This window comes from Raphanus sativus, chromosome 5, assembly GCF_000801105.2.
Source record: "Raphanus sativus cultivar WK10039 chromosome 5, ASM80110v3, whole genome shotgun sequence".
Lineage (NCBI taxonomy): Eukaryota > Viridiplantae > Streptophyta > Magnoliopsida > Brassicales > Brassicaceae > Raphanus > Raphanus sativus.
Window position 1 is genome coordinate 31,497,697 of NC_079515.1, and position 22,033 is coordinate 31,519,729.

Below are 22,033 nucleotides of genomic sequence, written 5' to 3' on the forward strand. Positions count from 1 at the left end.
GTATTATCAGCGCCTTTGTGTGGAGATTAAGAGGATATAAACTATCAACACCTAGAATGAAATTGTGGGTATACCGTATACATGTATAGCTATGTATTATGTGGTGCACTGAGCACTGTATTTCCTCAAATAAATATTAGACTAGATCATGACCCGCTCGATTGAGCGGGAGTCAATTTTTTTTTCTATCTTCGTTTTTACTAAATGTTATATATGATTGTAATGTGTATTAATATAAAATTTTGATTAATAACAATGTGTACTAATGTGTTTAAATAAGCAATGTGTTTAATTACTAAATCTGATTTTTAAATTTTATGATAACGTAAAGTAGATTTTTTTTATATTATTTAAAATATATAGTGCTATATATTTTGTATTTTCAACATTTATTATACAAAACTTATATTGGGGCATTATTTATATGAAAATATGTGTAACATAATATATTTATATATTATATAAACATATACACACCCGCACGAGTTTTATTTTTAAAATGTATTCTATATTGTTTAGTTTTATGTAGTATTGAGTTTGTATAATTCAATTTTGTGTTTAAAGAACAATATCAAAATTGTCTTCCGTATGTAAAAATAACATTTGCAAGCGCGAGTTGTGTTTTTTTATTGTAACACAAAATTTTATATAAAACTTATGTTTTTTGTACATTACGAAATTTAATTTTTTAAAATAATTATTACGTAATTTCAAAGTGAATTTTATCTCTAAAATCTAATATATTTTGTGTGTAATGGTTCAAAGCATTTCCGATATATATTATATTTCAGTTTGGTTTGTTTTTAGTATTATTGTATAAGTATAATACTATATAATATTACTATTTTCTATACAATATATGAAGCTATGTGTTATTTATTTTAGAAAGTAGATTAGGCCCAACATAGTTATAAGAATAGTCATATCTTTATGTATGTGTCTATGACTTATCTACCTAATGTTATTCGTACTAATAAAATTAATATGGCCAATGAAAGTATACTGATCAATTTAAAATGAATTGTATAGGGTAATTATAGAACGATTGATATTTTTAGTATTTTTAGTATATATCTTATCTAAATCGATATGTAATAAATGTAAAATTCATATATGGAATATAGACAAAAAGAAGAACTGTATTTAAGAAAATACATCAATGCAAAGTTAGACTATGGTATGTATTATATATAAAGAATGAGATATTTAATTTAAATATATGAGGTTCACTTTTAAAAATCCACCTAGAAAAAATTGTAATGTTCATGTTTTAATAAGATAGATTCCAGTGTATTTCCATATTATTTGCATCTTTCATTTTTTTTAAGTGAAACTCACAAAAAGATGATATACGACTGTTTCTAAATCTATAAATCAGCTTTTCAAAAAAAAAAATTCATGATTTTGTCGATGTTTTAATTATTTGATTTTCAGTTACGGAGAAATTTTCGAGTATTAATGAAGCGATAATTTGAGTTAATTGACAAATACCTTACAACTTGAAAAAGGACCAGCGTTACATTTGTAGACATCATTTTCAACAGAAAATATTTCACACTGATAAATACCCACCATCAAATATTGAATTAGGAACAGCCCGGCTTTTAGTTGTAATCCACTACACTCATTAAACAATGCTAAGTAGTTTCAGAATTTTATTCATCTTTCCAAAACAAAACAAAAGTTCTTGGAGAGGTAAAATATTGTGCCAAGCAAACGAAAAGCTCTACAGCTATTGATAATCAAAGGGATCCCACACAATATGGAACTGAAAACATCTAAACAAAAGTAACAGAATGATTTAAGTTTTTTTCTGAGGTAAAACCAATCTTTGGATCTCTCAGACCCCCCTTTAAAGTAACTGATGCATGCACTGTTGCATTATACCACGCTCCTCTGCCTCTTCAAGTACCTGTCACAAGTTGCAAGACAAGCTTACAAAATCAGAAATAAGTCCCCGAGATCATATTCATAGACCTTAATGGCAGACATTGCTAACATCCAATTATTAGCATATATTCTCACAGAATATAATCCTTTTATGTATAATAACCAAAGACTGATTGTTCAAAAATAACAACACAACTCAGAGCTACAATGAAACAAAACACAAGAAGTTGTTGCATAAAACCATATTCAATTAGGATCAAAAGCAAGAAGTAAGTCTGTCTCTGGTCAATTTAGTCTACTCTTCAGTTTCAGGACAAAAAAAAAAGCAACTAAACTGAGTGTACCCAAGGTAAGGACATAACAGAAAAAACAACGACTCACAAAGAGTGAATATTAGCGATCTTGACAAGTGCGTCGGAAGGTACCGTTTGGTAGCTCGCAGAAAGCACGCAAATTAACATTGAGATGAGAGGTGAGCTGAGAAGCAGCCACAACGCTGTACAGAGGCAAGAAAGACTGCGTGCAACCAAGCGCTCCTAGGTTCCTGAAATATCAAAAATCAGAGATCAATGATACAGCTAATCAGATGCAAGACTTCAAACTCTTCCTGGAATCTATAAGAAACTGATGAAGCAAATTGGGTCAAAAACCTAGAAGGAGATGAAAAGGAGAAGCGACGGCCAGGTAAAGATGAGGATGGGGAAGGACGGAGGCGAGGAAGCGCCGCCGTTGGTGAACGGAGAGACGGTGCTCTTGCGGTGGCGGAGACGAAAGAGCGGGCAGCAGATCCTGCATTGCGCCAAGCCATTTTTTCTGGTGGTGACTGTATCGGGAGAAATGTGATTCTTTTTAGCTAGGGTTTTACGAGAAACTAGAAATTATTCTCGATGGTTCGTTCCGTATGCGGAGATTTTTGCACTTTTCAGTTTGTAGGCCCATGTTTAAACACTAAAGTTCTAGGCCCGATATAACATAAGTCACACAGCCCAAAAGAGTAAGACAGCGGATGTGATTGTCTGAGTGGGAAAAAGAATAAATGTAATTTCATGTCTAAACAGTACAGTGTAATTATTTGAAGTTCATATCCGAATTTTATACCAAAACACAAGAATCAATTTTGACTAACCAATCGACTTAATTATGGGTGAGTCCAAATGATATTGTTTCATAAATTAATGGATGAGTAACATTTTTGACAGTCAATATATATATAAACACTCTTCTATGAATTTATTTAGTATTTTTTGAATTTTTGTTAGTTTAATATGGAATATATACTAATATAAAGTTTGAGAATGAAAAAACACGATGCGTAAAATTTATATAGTATTTTTAACTTTTTGTTTAGTTCGTAACTATTACAAATTTCACGAAAGAAAAGATACCATAAGCGCTTTTATGCTATGTTTCACCGACTCCTGATATAAATGTTTTGGCTCAAGTTTGTTTTATTCCAGTCAAGCAAAATAATAGTGACAGTTAAAACACAATTACACAAGCATTAGGTCCCGTGAAAACTAGTTTTATTCAAGGGCTAATTGGGATAATAGTCGTATTTTGGTGATAAATTAGGGAAATAGACATGATTTTGACATAATTTACTCTTTGTCTTTTTGGCTTTCTTTTACCCGGTTATATCTCTCTAAGCAACAGGTTACCGGTTTTAACACATAAAGCAAACAACGTGGTGAATTTCTGTCCCATAATAACAATGACATAATTTAGGAATAATTTAGGAAGTGCGTCACAAAACTTTATTCAAAATCAAAGGAAGAAAAAGATGCAGAAAGAAGAGTAGATAACAATTGTAAGTGTAAAAAAACAGCGTTAAACAAACGGAGAAACCAAGATTGTAGTTCCATACTATGTATATTAGATAGAATAGTATAAATACAAATGTAGTTCCAATTGAAAGAACAGCTATATAATATAGCAACAATTGAATAGCATAATGAATTGAGGCATGTTAATGCAGTAGCCTTCATTAATTACATGAAAATATAAACCCTAATCTAATGTTAATCCTAATATTCCATAAACTAAACCCAAATTTCAAATTCGAGTAAGATGTATTACCATTCTACATGAGACATAGAATAGAAAATCCCCAAATGTAGTTGAAATCCATATATCATCTTAACATATTTGTCAAATGTTGATATGTCTATGGCTTTATGGAAGGTGGTAATGCTTGCCCTAATGTTAACCTCAATCTTAAATAAACTAAATCCTATCAACTAATCACTAAATCCTACACGGAAATATAAACATAACTTATTCTTAGCCACTGTAGAATCATATTTCTATTCTATTTTCTGCAAATAAAATAGAATAGAATACAATAAATAGCAAATATCATATATTCCATTTCATATGAATGGTCTTTCCATTTTACGTACACACGATCTATTAGTTATATACATATTGCATCATTACATATAAATAAGAATATATTTAACAAATGGTTCAAATCTAGTTTCGAGCAATCTAATTGGCAACCTAAATCTTCCATTTGTAACCTGAAAAACAAAAGCAAAAGATAAAAGTGTTAGGATCCATATAACAAAGTAAATGTAAAATAAATTATATAGTATAACAATCATTTGGAATGGAAACCATGTAAGATGTAACAATATGCATAGCTCACGAACTTAAACCACACATGGAATATACGAAACCCTATCAACTAATCACGAAGTCCTGCACGGAAATATGACACTTAATCCAATGTCAACCTCAATCTTGCAATGACGAACTCAATATTCCAGAAAATAACCCCTCTCCAATCATCACTAAACCCTACACGAAAATATAAACCCTAATACAAGTATAAAAATACGTAAATATTAAATACAAGTATGAATTCAGAAGCTAAAGGAGGTGATATTAAATGTTCGATTTTATTTCATTCCAAGTCAAATGGAATATAAATTTCTATATTTTATTCTATTCCAAGTCAAATGGAATATACCTAAATATAAATAAAATTTAAGAAAGACTACGAACAACCAGAAAACCACAACCGAGTATAAATCAGATCCGACATTCACTGTCGACGATGTTGTAGATTTAACATTATAATACCCTAGTTCTGAATATAGCCAAAATAGAAAAGAAAATAACAGCAGTGAAGACAATCGGGCAGAAAACATGAGAACTTACCGTATTTGAACAGATCCAACAAGAATCGAGTGTGGGAAGTGGAATAAACACGACGTGTTGATAGGCGTTGCTGCAACTTTATCGCCGGCGAAGGACGTCTGATTTCCGAAGCGAAGAGAAACAAAGGAAGATGTGAAAGGAGGTAAGCCACAATCTAACTTTTACGGATAATAATAAAGATTTTAATTATTTTTTTGTTTCAGGTTTTACCGGTTGACAGAAGGGGCAAAACAGTATTAATATGGAAATTAACGCCGTATATAGAACTGTTAGGGAAATTGGCAAGTCTGTGAATTATACGTTTTTGTGTGGCTATACAGCCCAATTTTCCTTTATTCAACAACTAAGTTCTTTAACCAAAAAAAAAAAAGAAAAAAAAAACGTAAGTCTTATGTGTTATGTCCGTATGCGTTAACTACGCCAAAGTACGCTTCGTAAGTTTCCGCTTACATTATCTAGAATATAGTAATAATTTATTACACTACTAAAAGGAGAATATGAGTTCCATTGAGCTATGCCACGTCGGCTAAAAAAATCGACCAATCAGAAACTCTGTTTTCGACATGTCATAGTGTCTTTCGCATGGGCTCAATTCACGGATTTTATTGCAATTAATTTTGGGCTCTTCTCCAAACGTCTGCTTTTCCCCTTACCTTCCCAATCAATGACCCTGTTAAAGCTTTTAATCCATCTCCCCTAAATACTTCTAATTTATATCTCTAAACCTAAATCCACCCTAATTTCTGGATCCGTCAACTATCTCAAGTTACTCCATTATCTTTCCAATCTGAATGGTCGTAAAAATTGGGGAATTTTGCTATTACATGATTAGCACATACGAAAAGTTGATTATGAATTGAAGATTGAGCTTTTTTCACAAGTTAATGAAAAAGGTATTAATATTTGTTGGGGTTAATGATGAAGGTTTATGGTGGTTTGAGGGACGTTTAGGAATGGCTTTGAAGAATAAAGACTGCCAGAAGAGATGAATCCATCTTCAGCTGTTTCTACAGATTTACAGTAGTATGGTATCCACGTCATCTTCTATGGTGATATTCTCTGAAACTAAAAGTTATTTTTTTTTTGTTTCCTTCTAGATCAGATGGAACTTGCTAGAACAATGTACGATTGCACTCACCAGTCATTTCCATTCCACCTTTAACAGCTGTTTGTGATCTGGTTTGTTGAAATTCACTTCTTTCCAGATTTATCATATCTCATGTTAAAACTCTGCCTTAACTAAAATTATTTTATCATCTCGATCACTTGTAAAAGATGTGATGGAATATAGAAATTGCCTGAGATCAGCTTTAGACTGGAACTCTTCGATCGCTTTGTTATCTCTCATCAGTAACTCTTTTCTTATTCCCATTCCTCTGTATAGCAATGTTTTTGCTTTTCATTTTATACTGAAACCTGCATTTTCCTTTACTTCTGTTCAACGAACTTCTTGCTTTTCATTTTATACTGAAACCTGCATTTTCCTGTAAACAGTGAGGTCTTGCATTTTCAGTTGATGTAGATTAATATCAATAGCTATCAAAGAAGTAAACATAAAATTTTTGGAATTGATTTTTAAAGCCAATATAATTTTTAATTTAACTTCTGCATTGTATCTTTAAATTATTCTCTTAAAGCAAGATTGGCAAATTAAATTAGTTGTGTAAAAAAGAATGAGAAGCATTCAAAGTACTTACCAATCACCTTTGAAAACTACTCTCTCCGTTTCATTTTATACGTCGTTATGAACTTCGACACACGGATTAATAAAACATTTATGTTTGTATATTTACTAGATAAAAACATCATTACCAATACATCTAACTAGATTTCAACCAATAGAAAAATAGCTTAGAATAAAAAGACAATAAATTTTGCATTGAAATCATAAAACGACATTTATTTTGAAACAAAAATTTTGCTCTAAAACGACATCTAATCTGAAACGGAGGAAGTATTGTATATTTTTCAACATTTATGAAATTTCAGAAAAATATAAAGAAATTAATGTTACCTTTAATCAAGGTATTTACAAAAATAAATACTTATTATATCCAGCATTTATGAAATTGGAACAAAATTTTCAATAACCCCCATTTTATTTTTCATGTATACTTCTAAAAATATTATTTTCTTGGTAAGAACATAACTCTTAGCCATTAAATATAAAATACGAATCAAAAGATAGAATATTATAAAATCAACAATTTAAATGATTGAAATTTTAACCTATTTTCTTACTGTGATATATTTTAAATAATTTATTTTATCATTACTATACGTTTTGCATTCAAAAAAATATACTTTATTTTAGTAATTTATATTTATCATAGTTTTCAACATATACTATATATTAAATATAATAACATAATATTTTAATATTTTTTTCTGAAAATAACCCGGGCCTACCCCGGGAAAAGCTATAGTATACATAAAGCCTAATCTTCATCATCTTTTAAGTATACAACTATACATTGAGCTTGTTCTGCAAACCGGTGTTCATCAAGGTGGATCAGCTTGAACCAGACACGAGCGGCCACACTTTGACCGTTAGGGTCATCAATCAGATTTCTATTCGTCTTACGCCGCTTACTCTCACCTCCGTCCTGCTCGGATCTCTGAGTGTCTCGTTGGATATGAGACAGCGTCCATCCTCTTTACCGCTCACATCAATCAAGGTGAGTCACTTTGATTCTTAGATAGAGAGTTTATGCTTTTGAATTATTGTTTTGAATCTATTTCTTAAGAACTCAAATGTTTATTACACGAACATTCACGCTGATGATGAAGATAACGCTATGCATATATACAAAACAAATATATTATACTTAAAAATGTACAATGGCCGAGTGGATAATGTATTATGCTATAAGGGATCACCCAAAAAGTCTGCTAATCATTACAGTTTAGCAAACTTTTCAAACCATAACCCAAAATTCACCTTACATTTCTGAAAGACTTCTAAAGAAATTTGCTACTTCATAACTTTTTGGTAAACTTTTTAAGAAGTTTTCTACCCCTAAACTCTTCAATCAAATATTTCAATTTGATTACAATAAACACTTCATTAAACATAAGACAAATTTACAAAACATTTAATATATACAAAACTAAATACTTGTATATTTGATTTTAATTTCAATGAAAACTATTTAATATTCCAAAATCTTATCCTAAAAATACTAATATTACTTGAACATATATTACCAAACCCTAACAAAAAATCATAATTTGATTTATTTTCCCTCAATATATTTTCATAATTTTTAATTAATTTTAATATTAAATACATGAATATATTTCTTGAGATCAATATTTTTTGTTTTACAATTACACGAAATATTGTTGCAAAGATATGTATATAAAATATTATTCGAACAAATGGTACAAACATAAATATGAATATATATATATATATATATATATATGCAAAGATGTGAACTACAAAGATCTATTTGAAATGGACCAAATCAGATACTCCATGATCGAATAACCGAACTGTTCAGCTACTTAGGCTACGTAACTTTACGCTGACTCGTCTTCCCCTTTGATAAGTGCCTGTAACTTATGCATTAAAAACAAACTACACGCTAAAATAATACTTTTTCGTTTTAAAAATATTTCATGTTTTAGAGAAAAAATTGTTTTAAAAAGATATATTTTTTATATTTTCAATGCAAACTTTATCAACTAATAATGAAAAATTTTGAAGTTCAAAAACATTGATTACATTTTACAAAATTTTATTGGTTTTAAAATATAGAAAATATAAAATTACAGAAATTCTGTATTTATAATTAAGTTTTAATATAGTTTATTAAAAAATATGAAAATTTCAAAATATATATTATTCTGAAATAGAGGGAGTACAACATATAAATATGCATTAAAATAAATTACACGCTTAATTTTCCAGGCTTTTTGTAAAAAAAAATTATGTTACTGACATATCCAACTAAATTTTTCACAAAACCTTTTTACAGGATTACGATAACCTTCACCAGGGACCATGTATAGCTCATTATTCATTGGATCACAAATGATCTTGCACGGGTTGTCACAAACTGCTGGAGTTGCTTTTTTTGATGCTTTCATGCATTGATTTATGACACAATCTTTTATACACACAGCTCTTGGGACTGAATCGGAGACTTTTATCGAACAAATCATTGTAAATAAAGTTACAATCATGAATGCCCTATAAATTTTATTTAACCCTTGAGCAGCCATAAGTACCATGAATGTGTAATTCAGTGTATAGTTTTGTTTATTGTGTTCTGAAGCAAATATGATTTAGTAAAAATTTTGGATAGATCGATATGATTTATATAGTAAAAAGTTTTACCAGATTCTGGAAGCCAGTAGTTGTTAGGATGTTAATTAGTTGTTTTAAGTTCTTTTTCTTAATTAAGTAAAGATGTCGATTGATTTTTCAAACACTTAAGTGTGTTATAAGTCCTGTCCACCTAGGCAACTATTTGCTGTGAATTAAAGAAACTAACTGCTCATATTATCATTTTTAGCTTATACAACACATATTCAAGTAACATTTTATTTTAAAAACTTGTAACCATGTGTTGTTACAAAATTATATTTTTAGGATGTTAATTAGTTGTTTTAAGTTTTTTTCTTAATTAAGTAAAGATGTCGATTGATTTTTCAAACACTTAAGTGTGTTATTATAACTATAAGCCCTGTCCACCTTTGCTGTGAATTAAAGAAACTAACTGCTCATATTATCATTTTAGCTATACAACTCATATTCAAGTAACATTTTGTTTTAAAAACTTGTAACCATGTCTTGTTACAAAATTATATTTCAAAACTCCTATTATACACCATCTCGTAGCGAATTTTTTTCTTTCCATAATCGTTATTATAAAAGCTGAAATATATATATACACATATATACATGATAAAACATGTGCATGTTAAATAAAAATCACAATTTATTATGTGTCCTATAAATAAAAGGGAAAAAGTTATAATTATAATAATTTAGCGTGTATTTAAACTGATGGCCACATTCAAAAGTTTTCTGATAAAGATAAGGTTGTGAAAATTGAAATTTAATTGTAACTACCTTTAACAAAATGTTCATAAAAATAAGGTTGTGAAAATTCTTGTACATTTATTAATTTATTTTTTTCTGTACTGCATGCGGATTGTATATATCAAATTTTGTTTATTACTATCTTTTTTCTTTGGCTATTTGGTGTGTTGTTTTTTTCAGTGCCATTTTTCATTATTAACTTTATATACTTTTGTTTCCATCTTTTTTGTTTATAGTTATAGTCTGAGACGTGTTTCTAATGAGTTTGTCTGTGCAGCATGGAGTTTTATTTTATTTTAAATAATGTTACATATTAAATAAGAAAAACATAAACCAACTCCCATTAGCATAGTGGTGATTATTTGAAGGAGCTTGGGTCTCAATAAGGAAAGCCACATGAGTTTGACTCAGGTTAACCACCCGAGATAGTATTAAATCGCAAGAATACGTGGAATGCTGTGAGTTTCGTGGAATTAGTCGGTTGATCTGGATCGTCGGATTTCTATAGTTATCAAAAAATAAAAAAATATAGCTTTCCACGGTTATCAGAAAATAAATAAATAAAAAACATAGCTACCACGGAGCAAAGGAAGTAAATGAGGTTGTTCGTTATTTTTTTTTCTGTTGAACTCTACTTAACTAGGGGCATAGCCCCCGCGCAAGCGCGGGGCTCGGTATATTTGTGATGTATTACGTTGTTTTGCGTATGGGATTTTATTGTTTGTTTTTCTTTTAACTTTTGTTTGAAAATGTTGTTTATAATGGTTTATGAACGGAAGATTTGGAGTGACATAATTTGATTAAGTTGGTATAAAAATGAGCAGCGAATTTATATGCGCTGATATTTTCATATCTCATAAAATTAGCGTTTTATGCGGTTGCATGTTTTAAAGTAACCGAACTTAGGTAGTTGTTAATATACAACTAAAAAAGTGTAAGGAAAAGAAATTAAAATTTTGAACTTAAAAGTTAAAATAATGTGAACTTTAAATAATTTTTTTGGTTATTCTACCTAAATTTTATTTTGGAAAATTAGAATTGTAGGAAACTATTTTTTGTTAAAAAGTAATAACTGTAGAAATTTTAAAAAAATTATATAGTTTTATGATTATTTATTTTTTTGAGGTTTTGTGGATTTTATTTTAAATGTTGTCTGGTTTTCGGATATTGGTTGAATGGTCGAAAAATGAAATTGGATTGTTTTATGTTTCAATTTGATGATAAAGTAAAACTGGATTTTAAAATGTTTGGCCTTGAGATGAGATGGGCCGTGAATCTGAAGTTTTCTCTGATTCTGAATAAACCGTTAAATGGTTTTTTTCTTGTCATCAGGATAGTTTCACAACTTCCTTCAATCCTATCGTGATTTAGCGCTTTAGTATGCGAGATTGAAAAATGATATTTGTTCTAAAGTCACTAGTAAAAAAAATCAAAATAGCAACTGTCATATTTGTAGCAAAATCGTAGCTATATGGAAAGTTTGCTACGATTTTCGTAGCTATACGGAAAGTTTGCTACGATTTTCGTTGCTATACAGAGTGTTTGCTACGAAATTATCGTTGCAATTTCGTTGCTATTTTGGTTTTTTCTACTAGTGAGTGTGCTTGATGAGAGATTTGCTTACATCCGATTTGGCTGACGCTGATGTAGTCATTGAGCTTCGTCGGTTTCATCGGCGTCGGAACCTGCGGTAGAGAAGATAGAGAAGGTTTGGAATTGGAGTGATATAATTTGTTTAAGTTGGTATAAGAATGAGCAGCGAATTTATATGTGCTGTTATTTTCATATCTCATAAAATTTGCGTTTTAAGCGGTTTCATGTTTTAAAGTAACTTAGGTAGTTGTTAGTATACAACTAAAATAGTGTGAGGAACAGAGATTAAAATTTTGAATTTAAAAGTTAAAATAATGTGAACGTTAAATAATTTGTTTGGTTATTCTACCTAAACTTTATTTTGTAAAATTAGAATTGTTGGAAACTTTTTTTATTATAAAGTAATAACTGTAGACATTTTAAAAAATTATATAGTTTTATGATTATTTATATTTTGAGGTTTTTTTTTAACGCTGATTTATTATGATATTACAATTATTAGGAATATTACATAGACGATTCGACAAACCGACAATATATGTCTTATAAAGATCTACGCCTAACTGCATCATCTGGCCGTCCTACGAAGATCCACGCCTGACCAGATTTACTTGCACCATGTTGAAGATCCCTTGTAATCCTTCCTTCCATAACCTGGGTAATTGCCTGTAAACCTTCTTTCTGCCGTCTAATAAATTGCGCTTTCTCCGGGACTTGAAACCTGGAATTGAGATAATCTGCAATAAATTGCATAGTATGGATATCGAACCCCAGACCTGGGTGTAGAAGCTTTTAGACTTTAACCATTAGGCTAAGGTGCTTCCACATATTTTGAGGTTTAGTGGATTTTGTTTTAAATGTTGTCTGATTTTTGGATATTGGTTGAATGGTCGAAAAAAATGAAATTGGATTGTTTTATGTTTCGATTTAATGATAAAGTAAAACTGGGTTTTAAAATGTTTGGCCTTGAGATGGGATGGACCGTGAATCTGAAGTTTTCTCTAATTCTGAATAAACCGTTAAATGGTTTTTTTCCTGTCTTCGGGATAGTTTCACAATTTCCTTCGATCCTCTCGTGATTTAACGTTTTAGTATGCGAGATTGAAAAATGATATTTGTTCTAAAGTGTGCTTGATGGGAGATTTTCTTACATCAGATTTGGATGACGCCTATGTAGTCATTGATCTTCGTCAGTTTCGGCGTCGGAACCTGCGATAGAGAAGGTTTGGAATTTGTTAATGGAGTTGTTTTTATTGTTATTCCTCTTGTTTAGTTAAATCTAAACTGAAACCCTGGCTTCTGAATTATGATTTTGTATTTGTTATTTTGTTTGGTTTCTTTTGTCTAAACTTAGGTGTTTCAGCTGGTCATCATAAGCGTAAAGATTGCATATAAAGTTCAAAACCACAAGGTTTCGCCAAACGCTTAGCTGGAGTTTTGACTGTTTGAAAAAAAAAAACAGAACAGAAATCTACTCCTCTAAACAACTACACTTAACCATTTGTAAGTAGTTTTAAAAGGAGAGTAACCCGTTTGTATCAAACATTGATAGATTAAACCACCAATTTTCTGTTTATTGAATTAAATTTTAAAAGTAAAACAATACACCTCTTTTAAGTTTTGAATAAATCCATCAAAGATTCATTAATATTCCAAAACAGAGATAAAATATCCGTTCAGAAGAAAACAATAAAAGAAAAACATCCAAAGTTGATAATGGAAACAAAGCTAGTAGCAGTTTTTGAAAACATAGATAGAACGGTTGACGGGCCAATAGGTATTGATATTCCCAATCACTCACGGGGGCGCTTGCGTTTGTTATGAGCGTCTGAAATCTCTGGAGGATCTGCGGCAGCACTTTCCTCACCGATCTTTGTCTCCCAAAACAGACGGCCCCAAAGGCGATGCTGCCAATCCTACAGTACCTTCACTTGGAAGAATGTTCTTACCGTGTTCCTGAGATTAATGAACGTGATGGTTAAAGAACAGGTGCAAACAGTAAATATATGGACAAGTAAAATTAGACAACCTAGCCATGGTTCTCTATGGTGATATCTTCAGTGATGGTGGAAACAGTGAATGTACGGTGGCTGGGTGTGAAGTTGAAAGGTGTGTCACGGATCTGAAACACAAACTCCTTCCATGTTAGCTCTTCAAGACAACTTGGGAGATCCTCCTCTCCACTGTTTGAGCCCTGCAGCAAGCCAACAGTAATCGGAAGTTATAATAACATCCAGTTAAATGCCAACGCAAATCTAAATGTTTTGGGAAGAAAAGTAAGTACCTCCTCTAGGGTAAGAACAACAGCTTCTTGTTTGGTAAGTTTTGTCATCTCCTTATCGAAGACAACAAATGTGACGCTATCTTTGCCATCATCAAAAGCAAGCTCAACACAGAACCTTAGATTGAGTAATGACATGATCAGTGACTATTTAGCTGAAACTGCTTTTAATAAATGGTAAGAAAGTAGACATGGCTATTCATTACAACAGATCCTATAATTTAAAGAAATCATCTGATGGGAACTGAGAATATTCTACAGACTTACTTCCCAGTAGTGATTGTTGGTGATGTTTCAGCCTCCAAGGTAAGACTCAAAGGCCCTGAGAATGTCAGATCTCTTGGTTATGTGAACTGCCAAGGTCGAGGTAATCTATCTCTAGAATGAATCAGTCGCAATCAAGAGATCAATTCATTAAACTCAAGCAATTAAGCATACCAGGAAGAAGATTTCAAGTAATGTAATCATTAATTCAGCAAAGAGATAGATCTTGTGATTACCACATGAAGAATCTTGCTCTTCTATGACATGTCGACACTTCTTAGCATGATAAATACTCGATTGAATTCTTCTTACTACACAATCTGTTGATGTGATAGTATTTATATAGGATTAGATTGAGAAGTTTCTGAAACGGCTCGAAGCTTAAGCCAAAACAAAAGAATATGAAACGGCTGGAGTGGATGTTTGGTATACTTTTTTGTGTTTCTAATAATTAGATTTGAAGCTTTGTATGTGGATGAATATTTTCGCAATCTGAAACGGTACATTCATTGCTCTGAGACATCGATGAGATTAAGGAGGGAGGAAGAAGGAGAGTCGCGACAATTAAAAGTTTTTGTTTTTATTATGACCTATTTGGAAAAAGATGTGCTGGCGAGGCCCAATTTAAAATAGAACAAAGATAAAATCTATATAGCCCACAACAAATTCGTTTTAAAAAAAAATTAAGTAGATGGGCCCAATAGAGATGCCACGTGTCCCCTTAGGAAGGAGTGAACTCCGGCGTTATATAATAGATTTTATATGGGTGATGATGTCATACTCTTCTGTATTTTTAAATAAGAAAAACATAGCTTCTCACGGTTATCAAAAAAATAAATAAATAAAAAACATAGCTAACACGAAAAAAAAGAAGTAAATGAGGTTGTTCGTTATTTCTTTTTCTGTTTAATTCTACTTAGTTTTATACTCTTCTGTATTTTTAATTTTCTAATATTTCTTCTAGATCCTGAATCGCTTTTCATATAGCGTTTCCCTATAATGAGTTTTTCTTTACCAAAAAACATATAAAAGGACTTAACGAGATTCATTAAAGAGATAAAACAATTTTCAATCTTTACTTTAGAGATATATAAAGACAGACAATTATTAATAAATAAATAAAATATTTTTTATTATTTATTTAAGGGATTTCAATTCAATTTTTTTAAAATAAGATTTTTCAAACTATACTTTGGAATCCAAAAAACTATTTTTAGTTTACGAAAATTTTCCCACATATATTTCATAACAAATATGTGTTGAATATATTTTGTAACTTGGTTTAGTTTTAAATGTTTTGAAATCCAGAAAAGTATTTTTAAAATTATTATTTTACATTTTAAATATTAATTACTATTTTAAAAATCCTGTACCCACACCCCTTCCCTTCCAAAAATTCCACTCTTCAAAGTCAATCTATACTATAAATTTTGATTAGTTAATTTTATGGGTATAAATGCCTTTTACCTATTTAATAATATTTTGTCATTTTGATTCTTGTATGCTATATTTATATTAAAAAAACTTTAGGTATATCCCAAAATATTTCTTTTTATATATTAACAATAATAGTTTCTTTCGAAACACTTACCCAAAAATATAACTAATATGTGTAAAAATATATTTTGTGATTTAGTTTAGCTATTGATTCTTTTTATATTAAACGGGCATTCCATTATAATTCTAACTATAGATTTTTCGAAAAGCAAGCTGGAGTATAAAAGTTTATAAAATATTTTTTAGCTATTAATTTTCTTTTGAACAAAAATTATTAAATACTCCGTCCGTTTCCGAAAATAAGTTTTTCTAGATTTCATTCTTATTCCACAAAAATAGATTTTATTCTTGTTGCACAAAAATAGATTTTATATATTTTAAAGTACTTTTGCATACTTTTGATAAACATTAAATATGAATATTCGAATTGATTAAATTTTATTAGTAAATAGTTATTGAAAAGTGTATGGAAAATAAATAATAAATTAAATTGTAAACATCTATTATATTCTTAATAAATGTGAAAACTTAAAAAAAAAATATTATTTTATCGAACGGAGGTAGTATTTATTACTGAAATATGTAACCATATTTGCGGCTGCACATGCCGTAATTAATTCAAATACAAGTATTTGGAAACTTAGAGCAACATTATTGGAGGTTCTTGTTTTGGGTTCTAAAATTATATATATATATATATATATATATATATATATATATATATATATATATATATATATATATATGTGTGTGTGTGTGTATGTATATGTTATATGCAGGGGCGGACCCAGATGTAGGAAGGGTGTGGCACGTGCCACACTCTAAATATTATAATTTCGTGTTGACATATATAGACAAATTGTTGTTAGCTCTAATGGTTCATAAGACTATTAAGTGTCCCATCCTTTCTGAGTTCGAAGCCTTGAGGCTGTGATGTTTTTTTTTTAATTGTCTCTACACTTATAATCATCTTTCCTTTTTTTCAAGCAAAATCTACAATAATTATTTTTCTTTTACAGTATAACCTCTTTAAATTAATAATCGATAGATTAATATTTCTATAAATTAATATAATTTCATAGTTTCAAATTAAGTTTTTGATTCAATTAGTATTTCGATAAATTAATAATCTCTATAAATTAATAAAAAAATATAGTTTTGGTGTAGTCCCAACATTATTAATTTATAGAGGTTTCACTGTATTTCCTTTCTCTGACTTCGAATCTGTTTTGATTTCTTTTAAAATAAAAAAACCTATTTTCTACATTTTTAATCACCTTTCCCTTTTTCATTTATTTCACTACCTATAGTTATATATATATATATATATATATATATATATATATATATATATATATTACAATTTTTTCTTTCTTTATCTAATATTACTTTTTCCAAAATAAAAATATAATTTTATTTAATTTCACTCTAACAATTATTTATATTATTCAGTATTTAGATTAACATAAAAACTAAAATGAATAATTTTTTAAAAAATAAATATTAATTGCTATATATAATTTTATACTATTACTTAAAATGGAATCTTTGAAATATTTAAAATTATAAAAAGTAAAATTTTAGTGACTAATGTAAATTTTTAAAAATATAATTTAGTAAAATAAACTATATTTAATATTTTAATATATAGATATATATTGTGCCACATGCTAAATTATTTTCTAGGTCCGCCCCTGGTTATATGCGCTTATGTAATTACATGTTCTTAATTTTATGGGAAATCCAACCGAAAGTATTTTAGTTTTATGGGAAACTCAACCAATATTATTACGATACTTTCCGTTGATTTTTCCGTAAAATTAAAAACCTGTAATTATATACGCATATATAACATATACATACACATATATAACATATATATATATATATATATATATATATATATATATATTTTAGAACCCCGAAACAAAAACCTTCTTCCAATAATGTTGCGCTGGGGCCATCTGCAGTGATGGTCTCTGATCAAAATTTTCAATATAAAAAATATTAAAAAGGAGAGTAGGAAAGAAGTGATGGGAGAAAGAAGAATCGATTGTTTCCACATACCCTTTTGATATTAACTACACACATGTCAGCTTTTAACTGATACACATATTTCTTTTATGATTACGTTTTAATTATAACACCAAATTACTATAAATATTTATATGGTAACATCTAGGTACTCTTTGTGAGAAACTAATCACTAATGATGATCACAACTAATTGATACATAACAACTTGAGGCCAAGTCTCATTTTATCTTTCTACTTACTTTCTCATTTAGTGTTTAGGAAGTGGGAACCAAAGGCAAATCGACCTCATCACACCATTCCACACATCTAGTCTCATAAAATGAAGTGCACAACTTGTTTGCCCAATATGTTAGCCAAATTTTGCCACCCATTCTCCATTTCAACACACTTCCTTCCATCTCTCTCCCAACTCTCCATCCAACACCATCTCCATACTCATCCCTTCCAAAAACCATCCCTCCGCTCTTGGTAAAAACATTCTTCAAACCCTCTTGGTTCGGCTTCACCGTCATCACTTCTTGGCCGCTCTCTCTATCATACAACACCGCATCGAAAACGGCAACGTTTCCTTCACTCTCCTGCTCGATTCTCCAATCTTTAATCTTTCTCCTGGTTGAGATTCTTGCTCTTGCCTTCACTCTCGGTGCCACTTTCCCTTTCCCGAAATTTCCCTTTAGGACTCTCAACACCTCGATCTCTCTCTCCTCATTCTTCGTCGACCGTCCTAGGCTTAGTCCGGACACGTGGCTCGACCCGATTTCCGGCCCCATCCAGACCTGTACCCGCGACGGGAAGTACTTCTCGTCCGAGTAACAATCTGCTATCTGATTCTCCGTCCCTCTTCCCTTGTGAAACCCTAGCTTGGATACGTGGATGCGTACGTTGTCGACATGTGCGTTCACTCTTATGTAGTTCTCGTGGAACATAACAGAGTATTCAAACTGCACGATTACTTCGGCATGTTGGTGTGACAAAGCGTAGCGTAGGACAGCTTCTTTGGGCTCTACAAGCGGGAACTTGATGATCTTGTTGTTATGATTCTGACTAGAGCTGTTATTAGTTGTGAGGTTCATCGACAAGATTGGGAAATAGCCTTTCAAGGTCCAAAGCCCATGTGCTTCTGTAGCATAGGCAAAGCCTAATGATTGATGTGGCAAGGGGCTAGTGATCTGTTTCAACCCGAGATTCCCAAGTCCCACTTCCTTGGAGATCATCCATTTGGATATGACGTAACTTACAGCACGTACGATGCACAGCTCGGCGTCTACACCGAGTGAGACGAGAAACGTTCTCAACACAGGCGCATGTTGGCACGTCAGCGATTTCACGTGGGGACCTAGTAGGTGTTGGAAGAAGAAAGAGCCAACTTCGGTAGGCGCGTCGAGCACACATAGCCAGAAAAGGCGCGTGACGAGGATTAGATTAAAGACTGATGAAAAGGATTCAGGCGAGTGAGAGTCCATGACCCAGTTAACCGGACCCGGTTTGATTTCAAGAGTTTCAGACTTTGTGCACGTGCTTTCGCCTGTGGTAGGAGAGTGGGAGATTAGTTCTTGAAGAAGCTGGAGAACCAGAGGGAGGAATGGCTTCTCTGACGACAAGGTACACGTGTTGGAGATCCATATGGTGGATGATTTAAGGTGGCTGAAACCCTCTGCTACCACTTTGAAAGTTAGAGAAAGAGATTCTAGATCAGCGTTAGAATCTCTTTCAACCCTAAGTTGGATTGAACGAGTCAAGTCCCCTCCGAGCTGAAACACTGCATGAGTATCAGACTCGCTAAAGTCTTGGGACTCCGGAAGCTCGCATATCCACGACCAAGGATCCATTTTATTGAACTTGTTTTATTTTCTCTGGAAAATGTGTGTTTGTTTAGATGGGGTAAAGTGGGAGATAAAAATTTCTCTAGTGAGTATCGGAAGTGACGAACTTTATAGAGAGATTATGTGGTGGTGAAGAAGCCATGAAACATATAAAACTAATCAAAGACCTCTCAGAGGAGCAGCAGACACGGATGAATAGCATATCTGTGGCGCTACAATATCCTCATTAATGACTTACTCTTGTTTTTCTGTTTGGATATATGGCTAATAAAGAACCACGACCACTTCTTTTTGCATGGAGGAAGGTTAAGGAAGGGACGTGGAGTTTTAACGTTTTCTCGTTTGTGGTATAGCTACGTGTTGCATGAACTACAGGCTACAGCGAATACGTACATTCATTTTTCGATCACAGAAAATAGGGAATATATCAATGAATGATATATATATATATATATATATATTTTAAAATAGATTTGCTTGAAATGAAAACAACACAGTTATATCTAATATCTTTTTTTTTGTTAAAACAATATTGATTACCTTACAAAGATTCAAAATAGTAGTAAGAGGTAAGCACAAATCGAATATTCAGATATTTTTTATGTATCATGATTTGATATGTTTCATCCGAATAATCAATTATATGATTCGTTTCGGTGTATGATATTCAGAAATTATATATTTTAAATTGGATCCAGTTTGATCGGGACAAATAAAATAAATATAAATCCAAAATAATATATTATTATAAAATAAAAGGTGTTTACTTTTAAAACTATAATAGCTAAAACAATCAAGTTAATAAACAAAAAATATTGTAAAATAAACATCAAATATAATAATTATATAAATTATGTATAATTCTTTAAGAAAAAGTATTTAAAATACCACAAGTTAAGTACCATTTTTCAAAAATACTATCAGTCAAAAATATACTAACATTTGGGTTTAAACTTTGAGAAATTATCAAAAACTACCACTTTCTTAATATTATTTTTCATGTTTACCTTAATCACATTTATCCTCATTTTAAAGAGATAAATAAATATTTATGATCCTATGGTTAACTAATCTAGATTTTGGGGTGGAGTTTTGGAATATGAGGTTTAGGATTTTGATAATATATATATATATATATATATATATACCCAATTTTCTTTTTAAAAAAAATTGAAAATAGATTCAAAATGATTTTCGAATTTATAAAAGAAAATTTGCAACAACAAATTCAAAACAAAATTACAAAAATTTCGAATTTGAAGAGTTATAATTGAAAATAATAAAAATTTAAAATGATTATTTGTATTTATTTATATATAAAGCAAAGATATAATGAAAGTAAACATGATTAATGGTACCAATAATGTAGTAAAAGTAAATCTCCCTTTACATTTTAGTAATTATTGTTTAGTGTTCAGAACTAAGAGGTTGCAGTTGAGTTTATAAATCTTTTATAAATATTTAGAAAAATTAGCTTAGTGTTATTTTATCATAAAATTTAAAGTATTTATGAAAATAGTCATTCATTAGTGGTATATTTGAAAAGTGGCATCAAATTTGTGGTAGAACTAAAATTTTCCTTTCTTTATATATATGACACATCAGATCAGATATTGTTTTTTTTAAATTAATATTTGTGATTTGCTTCGTTAAAATTACAAATAATGGCTCGGATCAAAGTTTAAGAAAATTTTACCAGCCCTAGATAACTACGATTTCTAAACCGCACATTTTTAAAATTAAAAGAAACTACCAAAACACACAAGTAATATGAAACTTTCTTTGTTAAAAAGATAGGTGTGGAATAAGACGAGTAGTACTTGTTGATAAATAAAATATTAAAAGCAAAAATTAATACGAAAGGTGTTAAATAAGAAATTGGATATGTTGAGGATCAAGTCAGTTTCTCTGGGAAAGTGAGCTATTAATGCTCAAGTATTTACAATTAGTATCTTTGGTTCCTCAATCATTAATATTACATCTTTGCAGTTCTATCCAAAATGCTCACAAGTTGAGTAATACAACATATTTTCCATAGACCAAACTAGTGATTCCAGTTCCGAATTCGCCTCCTTTGTTTTTTTGGTACCCATAAGCTGACTTGATATATCTGGGCATTTTCGACGGTTGCCGATTTTATATTCTTCTGTTAGAAAAAAATGTGCATATGTCGCCGGATTTCTTCGTTTAGCCTAAATAAGAAGAAATTCCTTGCGATTCCCTCTGACTAACCAAAATTATTTGATTATGTTGGGTAGGGAATTTCAAGGACATATGGTAGTTCAATGGAAAAATTCTCATGAAAATAAATGGAGTTTCCATGATTACATTATATGCTGCTGGATGGTTAACAACAGAGAAATCTACGTTTTTAGGTATCTCCCTATCTCTAATCGAGAGACTAATGGAGCAGAGGGTTATAATATAATCTTTG

At 30.7% G+C, this 22,033-nt stretch overlaps 3 protein-coding genes and 1 long non-coding RNA gene across 4 annotated transcripts; all 4 read right to left on the reverse strand.

Moving 5' to 3' along the window:
• Window positions 1-1,627: 1,627 nt before the first annotated feature.
• Window positions 1,628-2,698, reverse strand: LOC108859336 (uncharacterized). The gene is made up of 3 exons (XM_018633230.2): window positions 2,541-2,698; window positions 2,272-2,434; window positions 1,628-1,912 (listed from the first exon to the last, which is right to left on the reverse strand). The coding sequence occupies exons 1-2, from the start codon at window positions 2,696-2,698 to the stop codon at window positions 2,284-2,286; spliced, it is 309 nt and encodes a 102-aa protein (XP_018488732.1). The 3' UTR covers window positions 1,628-1,912; window positions 2,272-2,283.
• A 5,871-nt stretch (window positions 2,699-8,569) lies between these two features.
• LOC108858779 (uncharacterized) lies at window positions 8,570-10,008 on the reverse strand. Its single transcript, XM_057010188.1, has one exon. It carries the CDS (start codon window positions 9,289-9,291, stop codon window positions 8,992-8,994), a length of 300 nt encoding a protein of 99 aa, XP_056866168.1. The 5' UTR covers window positions 9,292-10,008; the 3' UTR covers window positions 8,570-8,991.
• A 3,301-nt stretch (window positions 10,009-13,309) lies between these two features.
• Window positions 13,310-14,799, reverse strand: LOC108859837 (uncharacterized). The gene is made up of 5 exons (XR_001950541.2): window positions 14,480-14,799; window positions 14,247-14,357; window positions 13,983-14,097; window positions 13,728-13,892; window positions 13,310-13,654 (listed from the first exon to the last, which is right to left on the reverse strand). It is a non-coding gene; the product is annotated as an uncharacterized LOC108859837 (long non-coding RNA).
• A 2,994-nt stretch (window positions 14,800-17,793) lies between these two features.
• Window positions 17,794-19,785, reverse strand: LOC108859133 (uncharacterized). Its single transcript, XM_018632987.2, has one exon. It carries the CDS (start codon window positions 19,603-19,605, stop codon window positions 18,031-18,033), a length of 1,575 nt encoding a protein of 524 aa, XP_018488489.2. The 5' UTR covers window positions 19,606-19,785; the 3' UTR covers window positions 17,794-18,030.
• Between the last annotated feature and the right edge of the window lie 2,248 nt (window positions 19,786-22,033).

Coding starts and splice junctions, on each gene's coding strand:
- LOC108859336 (XM_018633230.2), bottom strand. CDS start 2,698: ATGGCTTGGCGCAATGCAGGATCTGCTGCCCGCTCTTTCGTCTCCGCC. Junction 2,435..2,540: donor TCCTTTTCATCTCCTTCTAG/GTTTTTGACCCA, acceptor TTGATATTTCAG/GAACCTAGGAGCGCTTGGTT.
- LOC108858779 (XM_057010188.1), bottom strand. CDS start 9,291: ATGGTACTTATGGCTGCTCAAGGGTTAAATAAAATTTATAGGGCATTC.
- LOC108859133 (XM_018632987.2), bottom strand. CDS start 19,605: ATGGATCCTTGGTCGTGGATATGCGAGCTTCCGGAGTCCCAAGACTTT.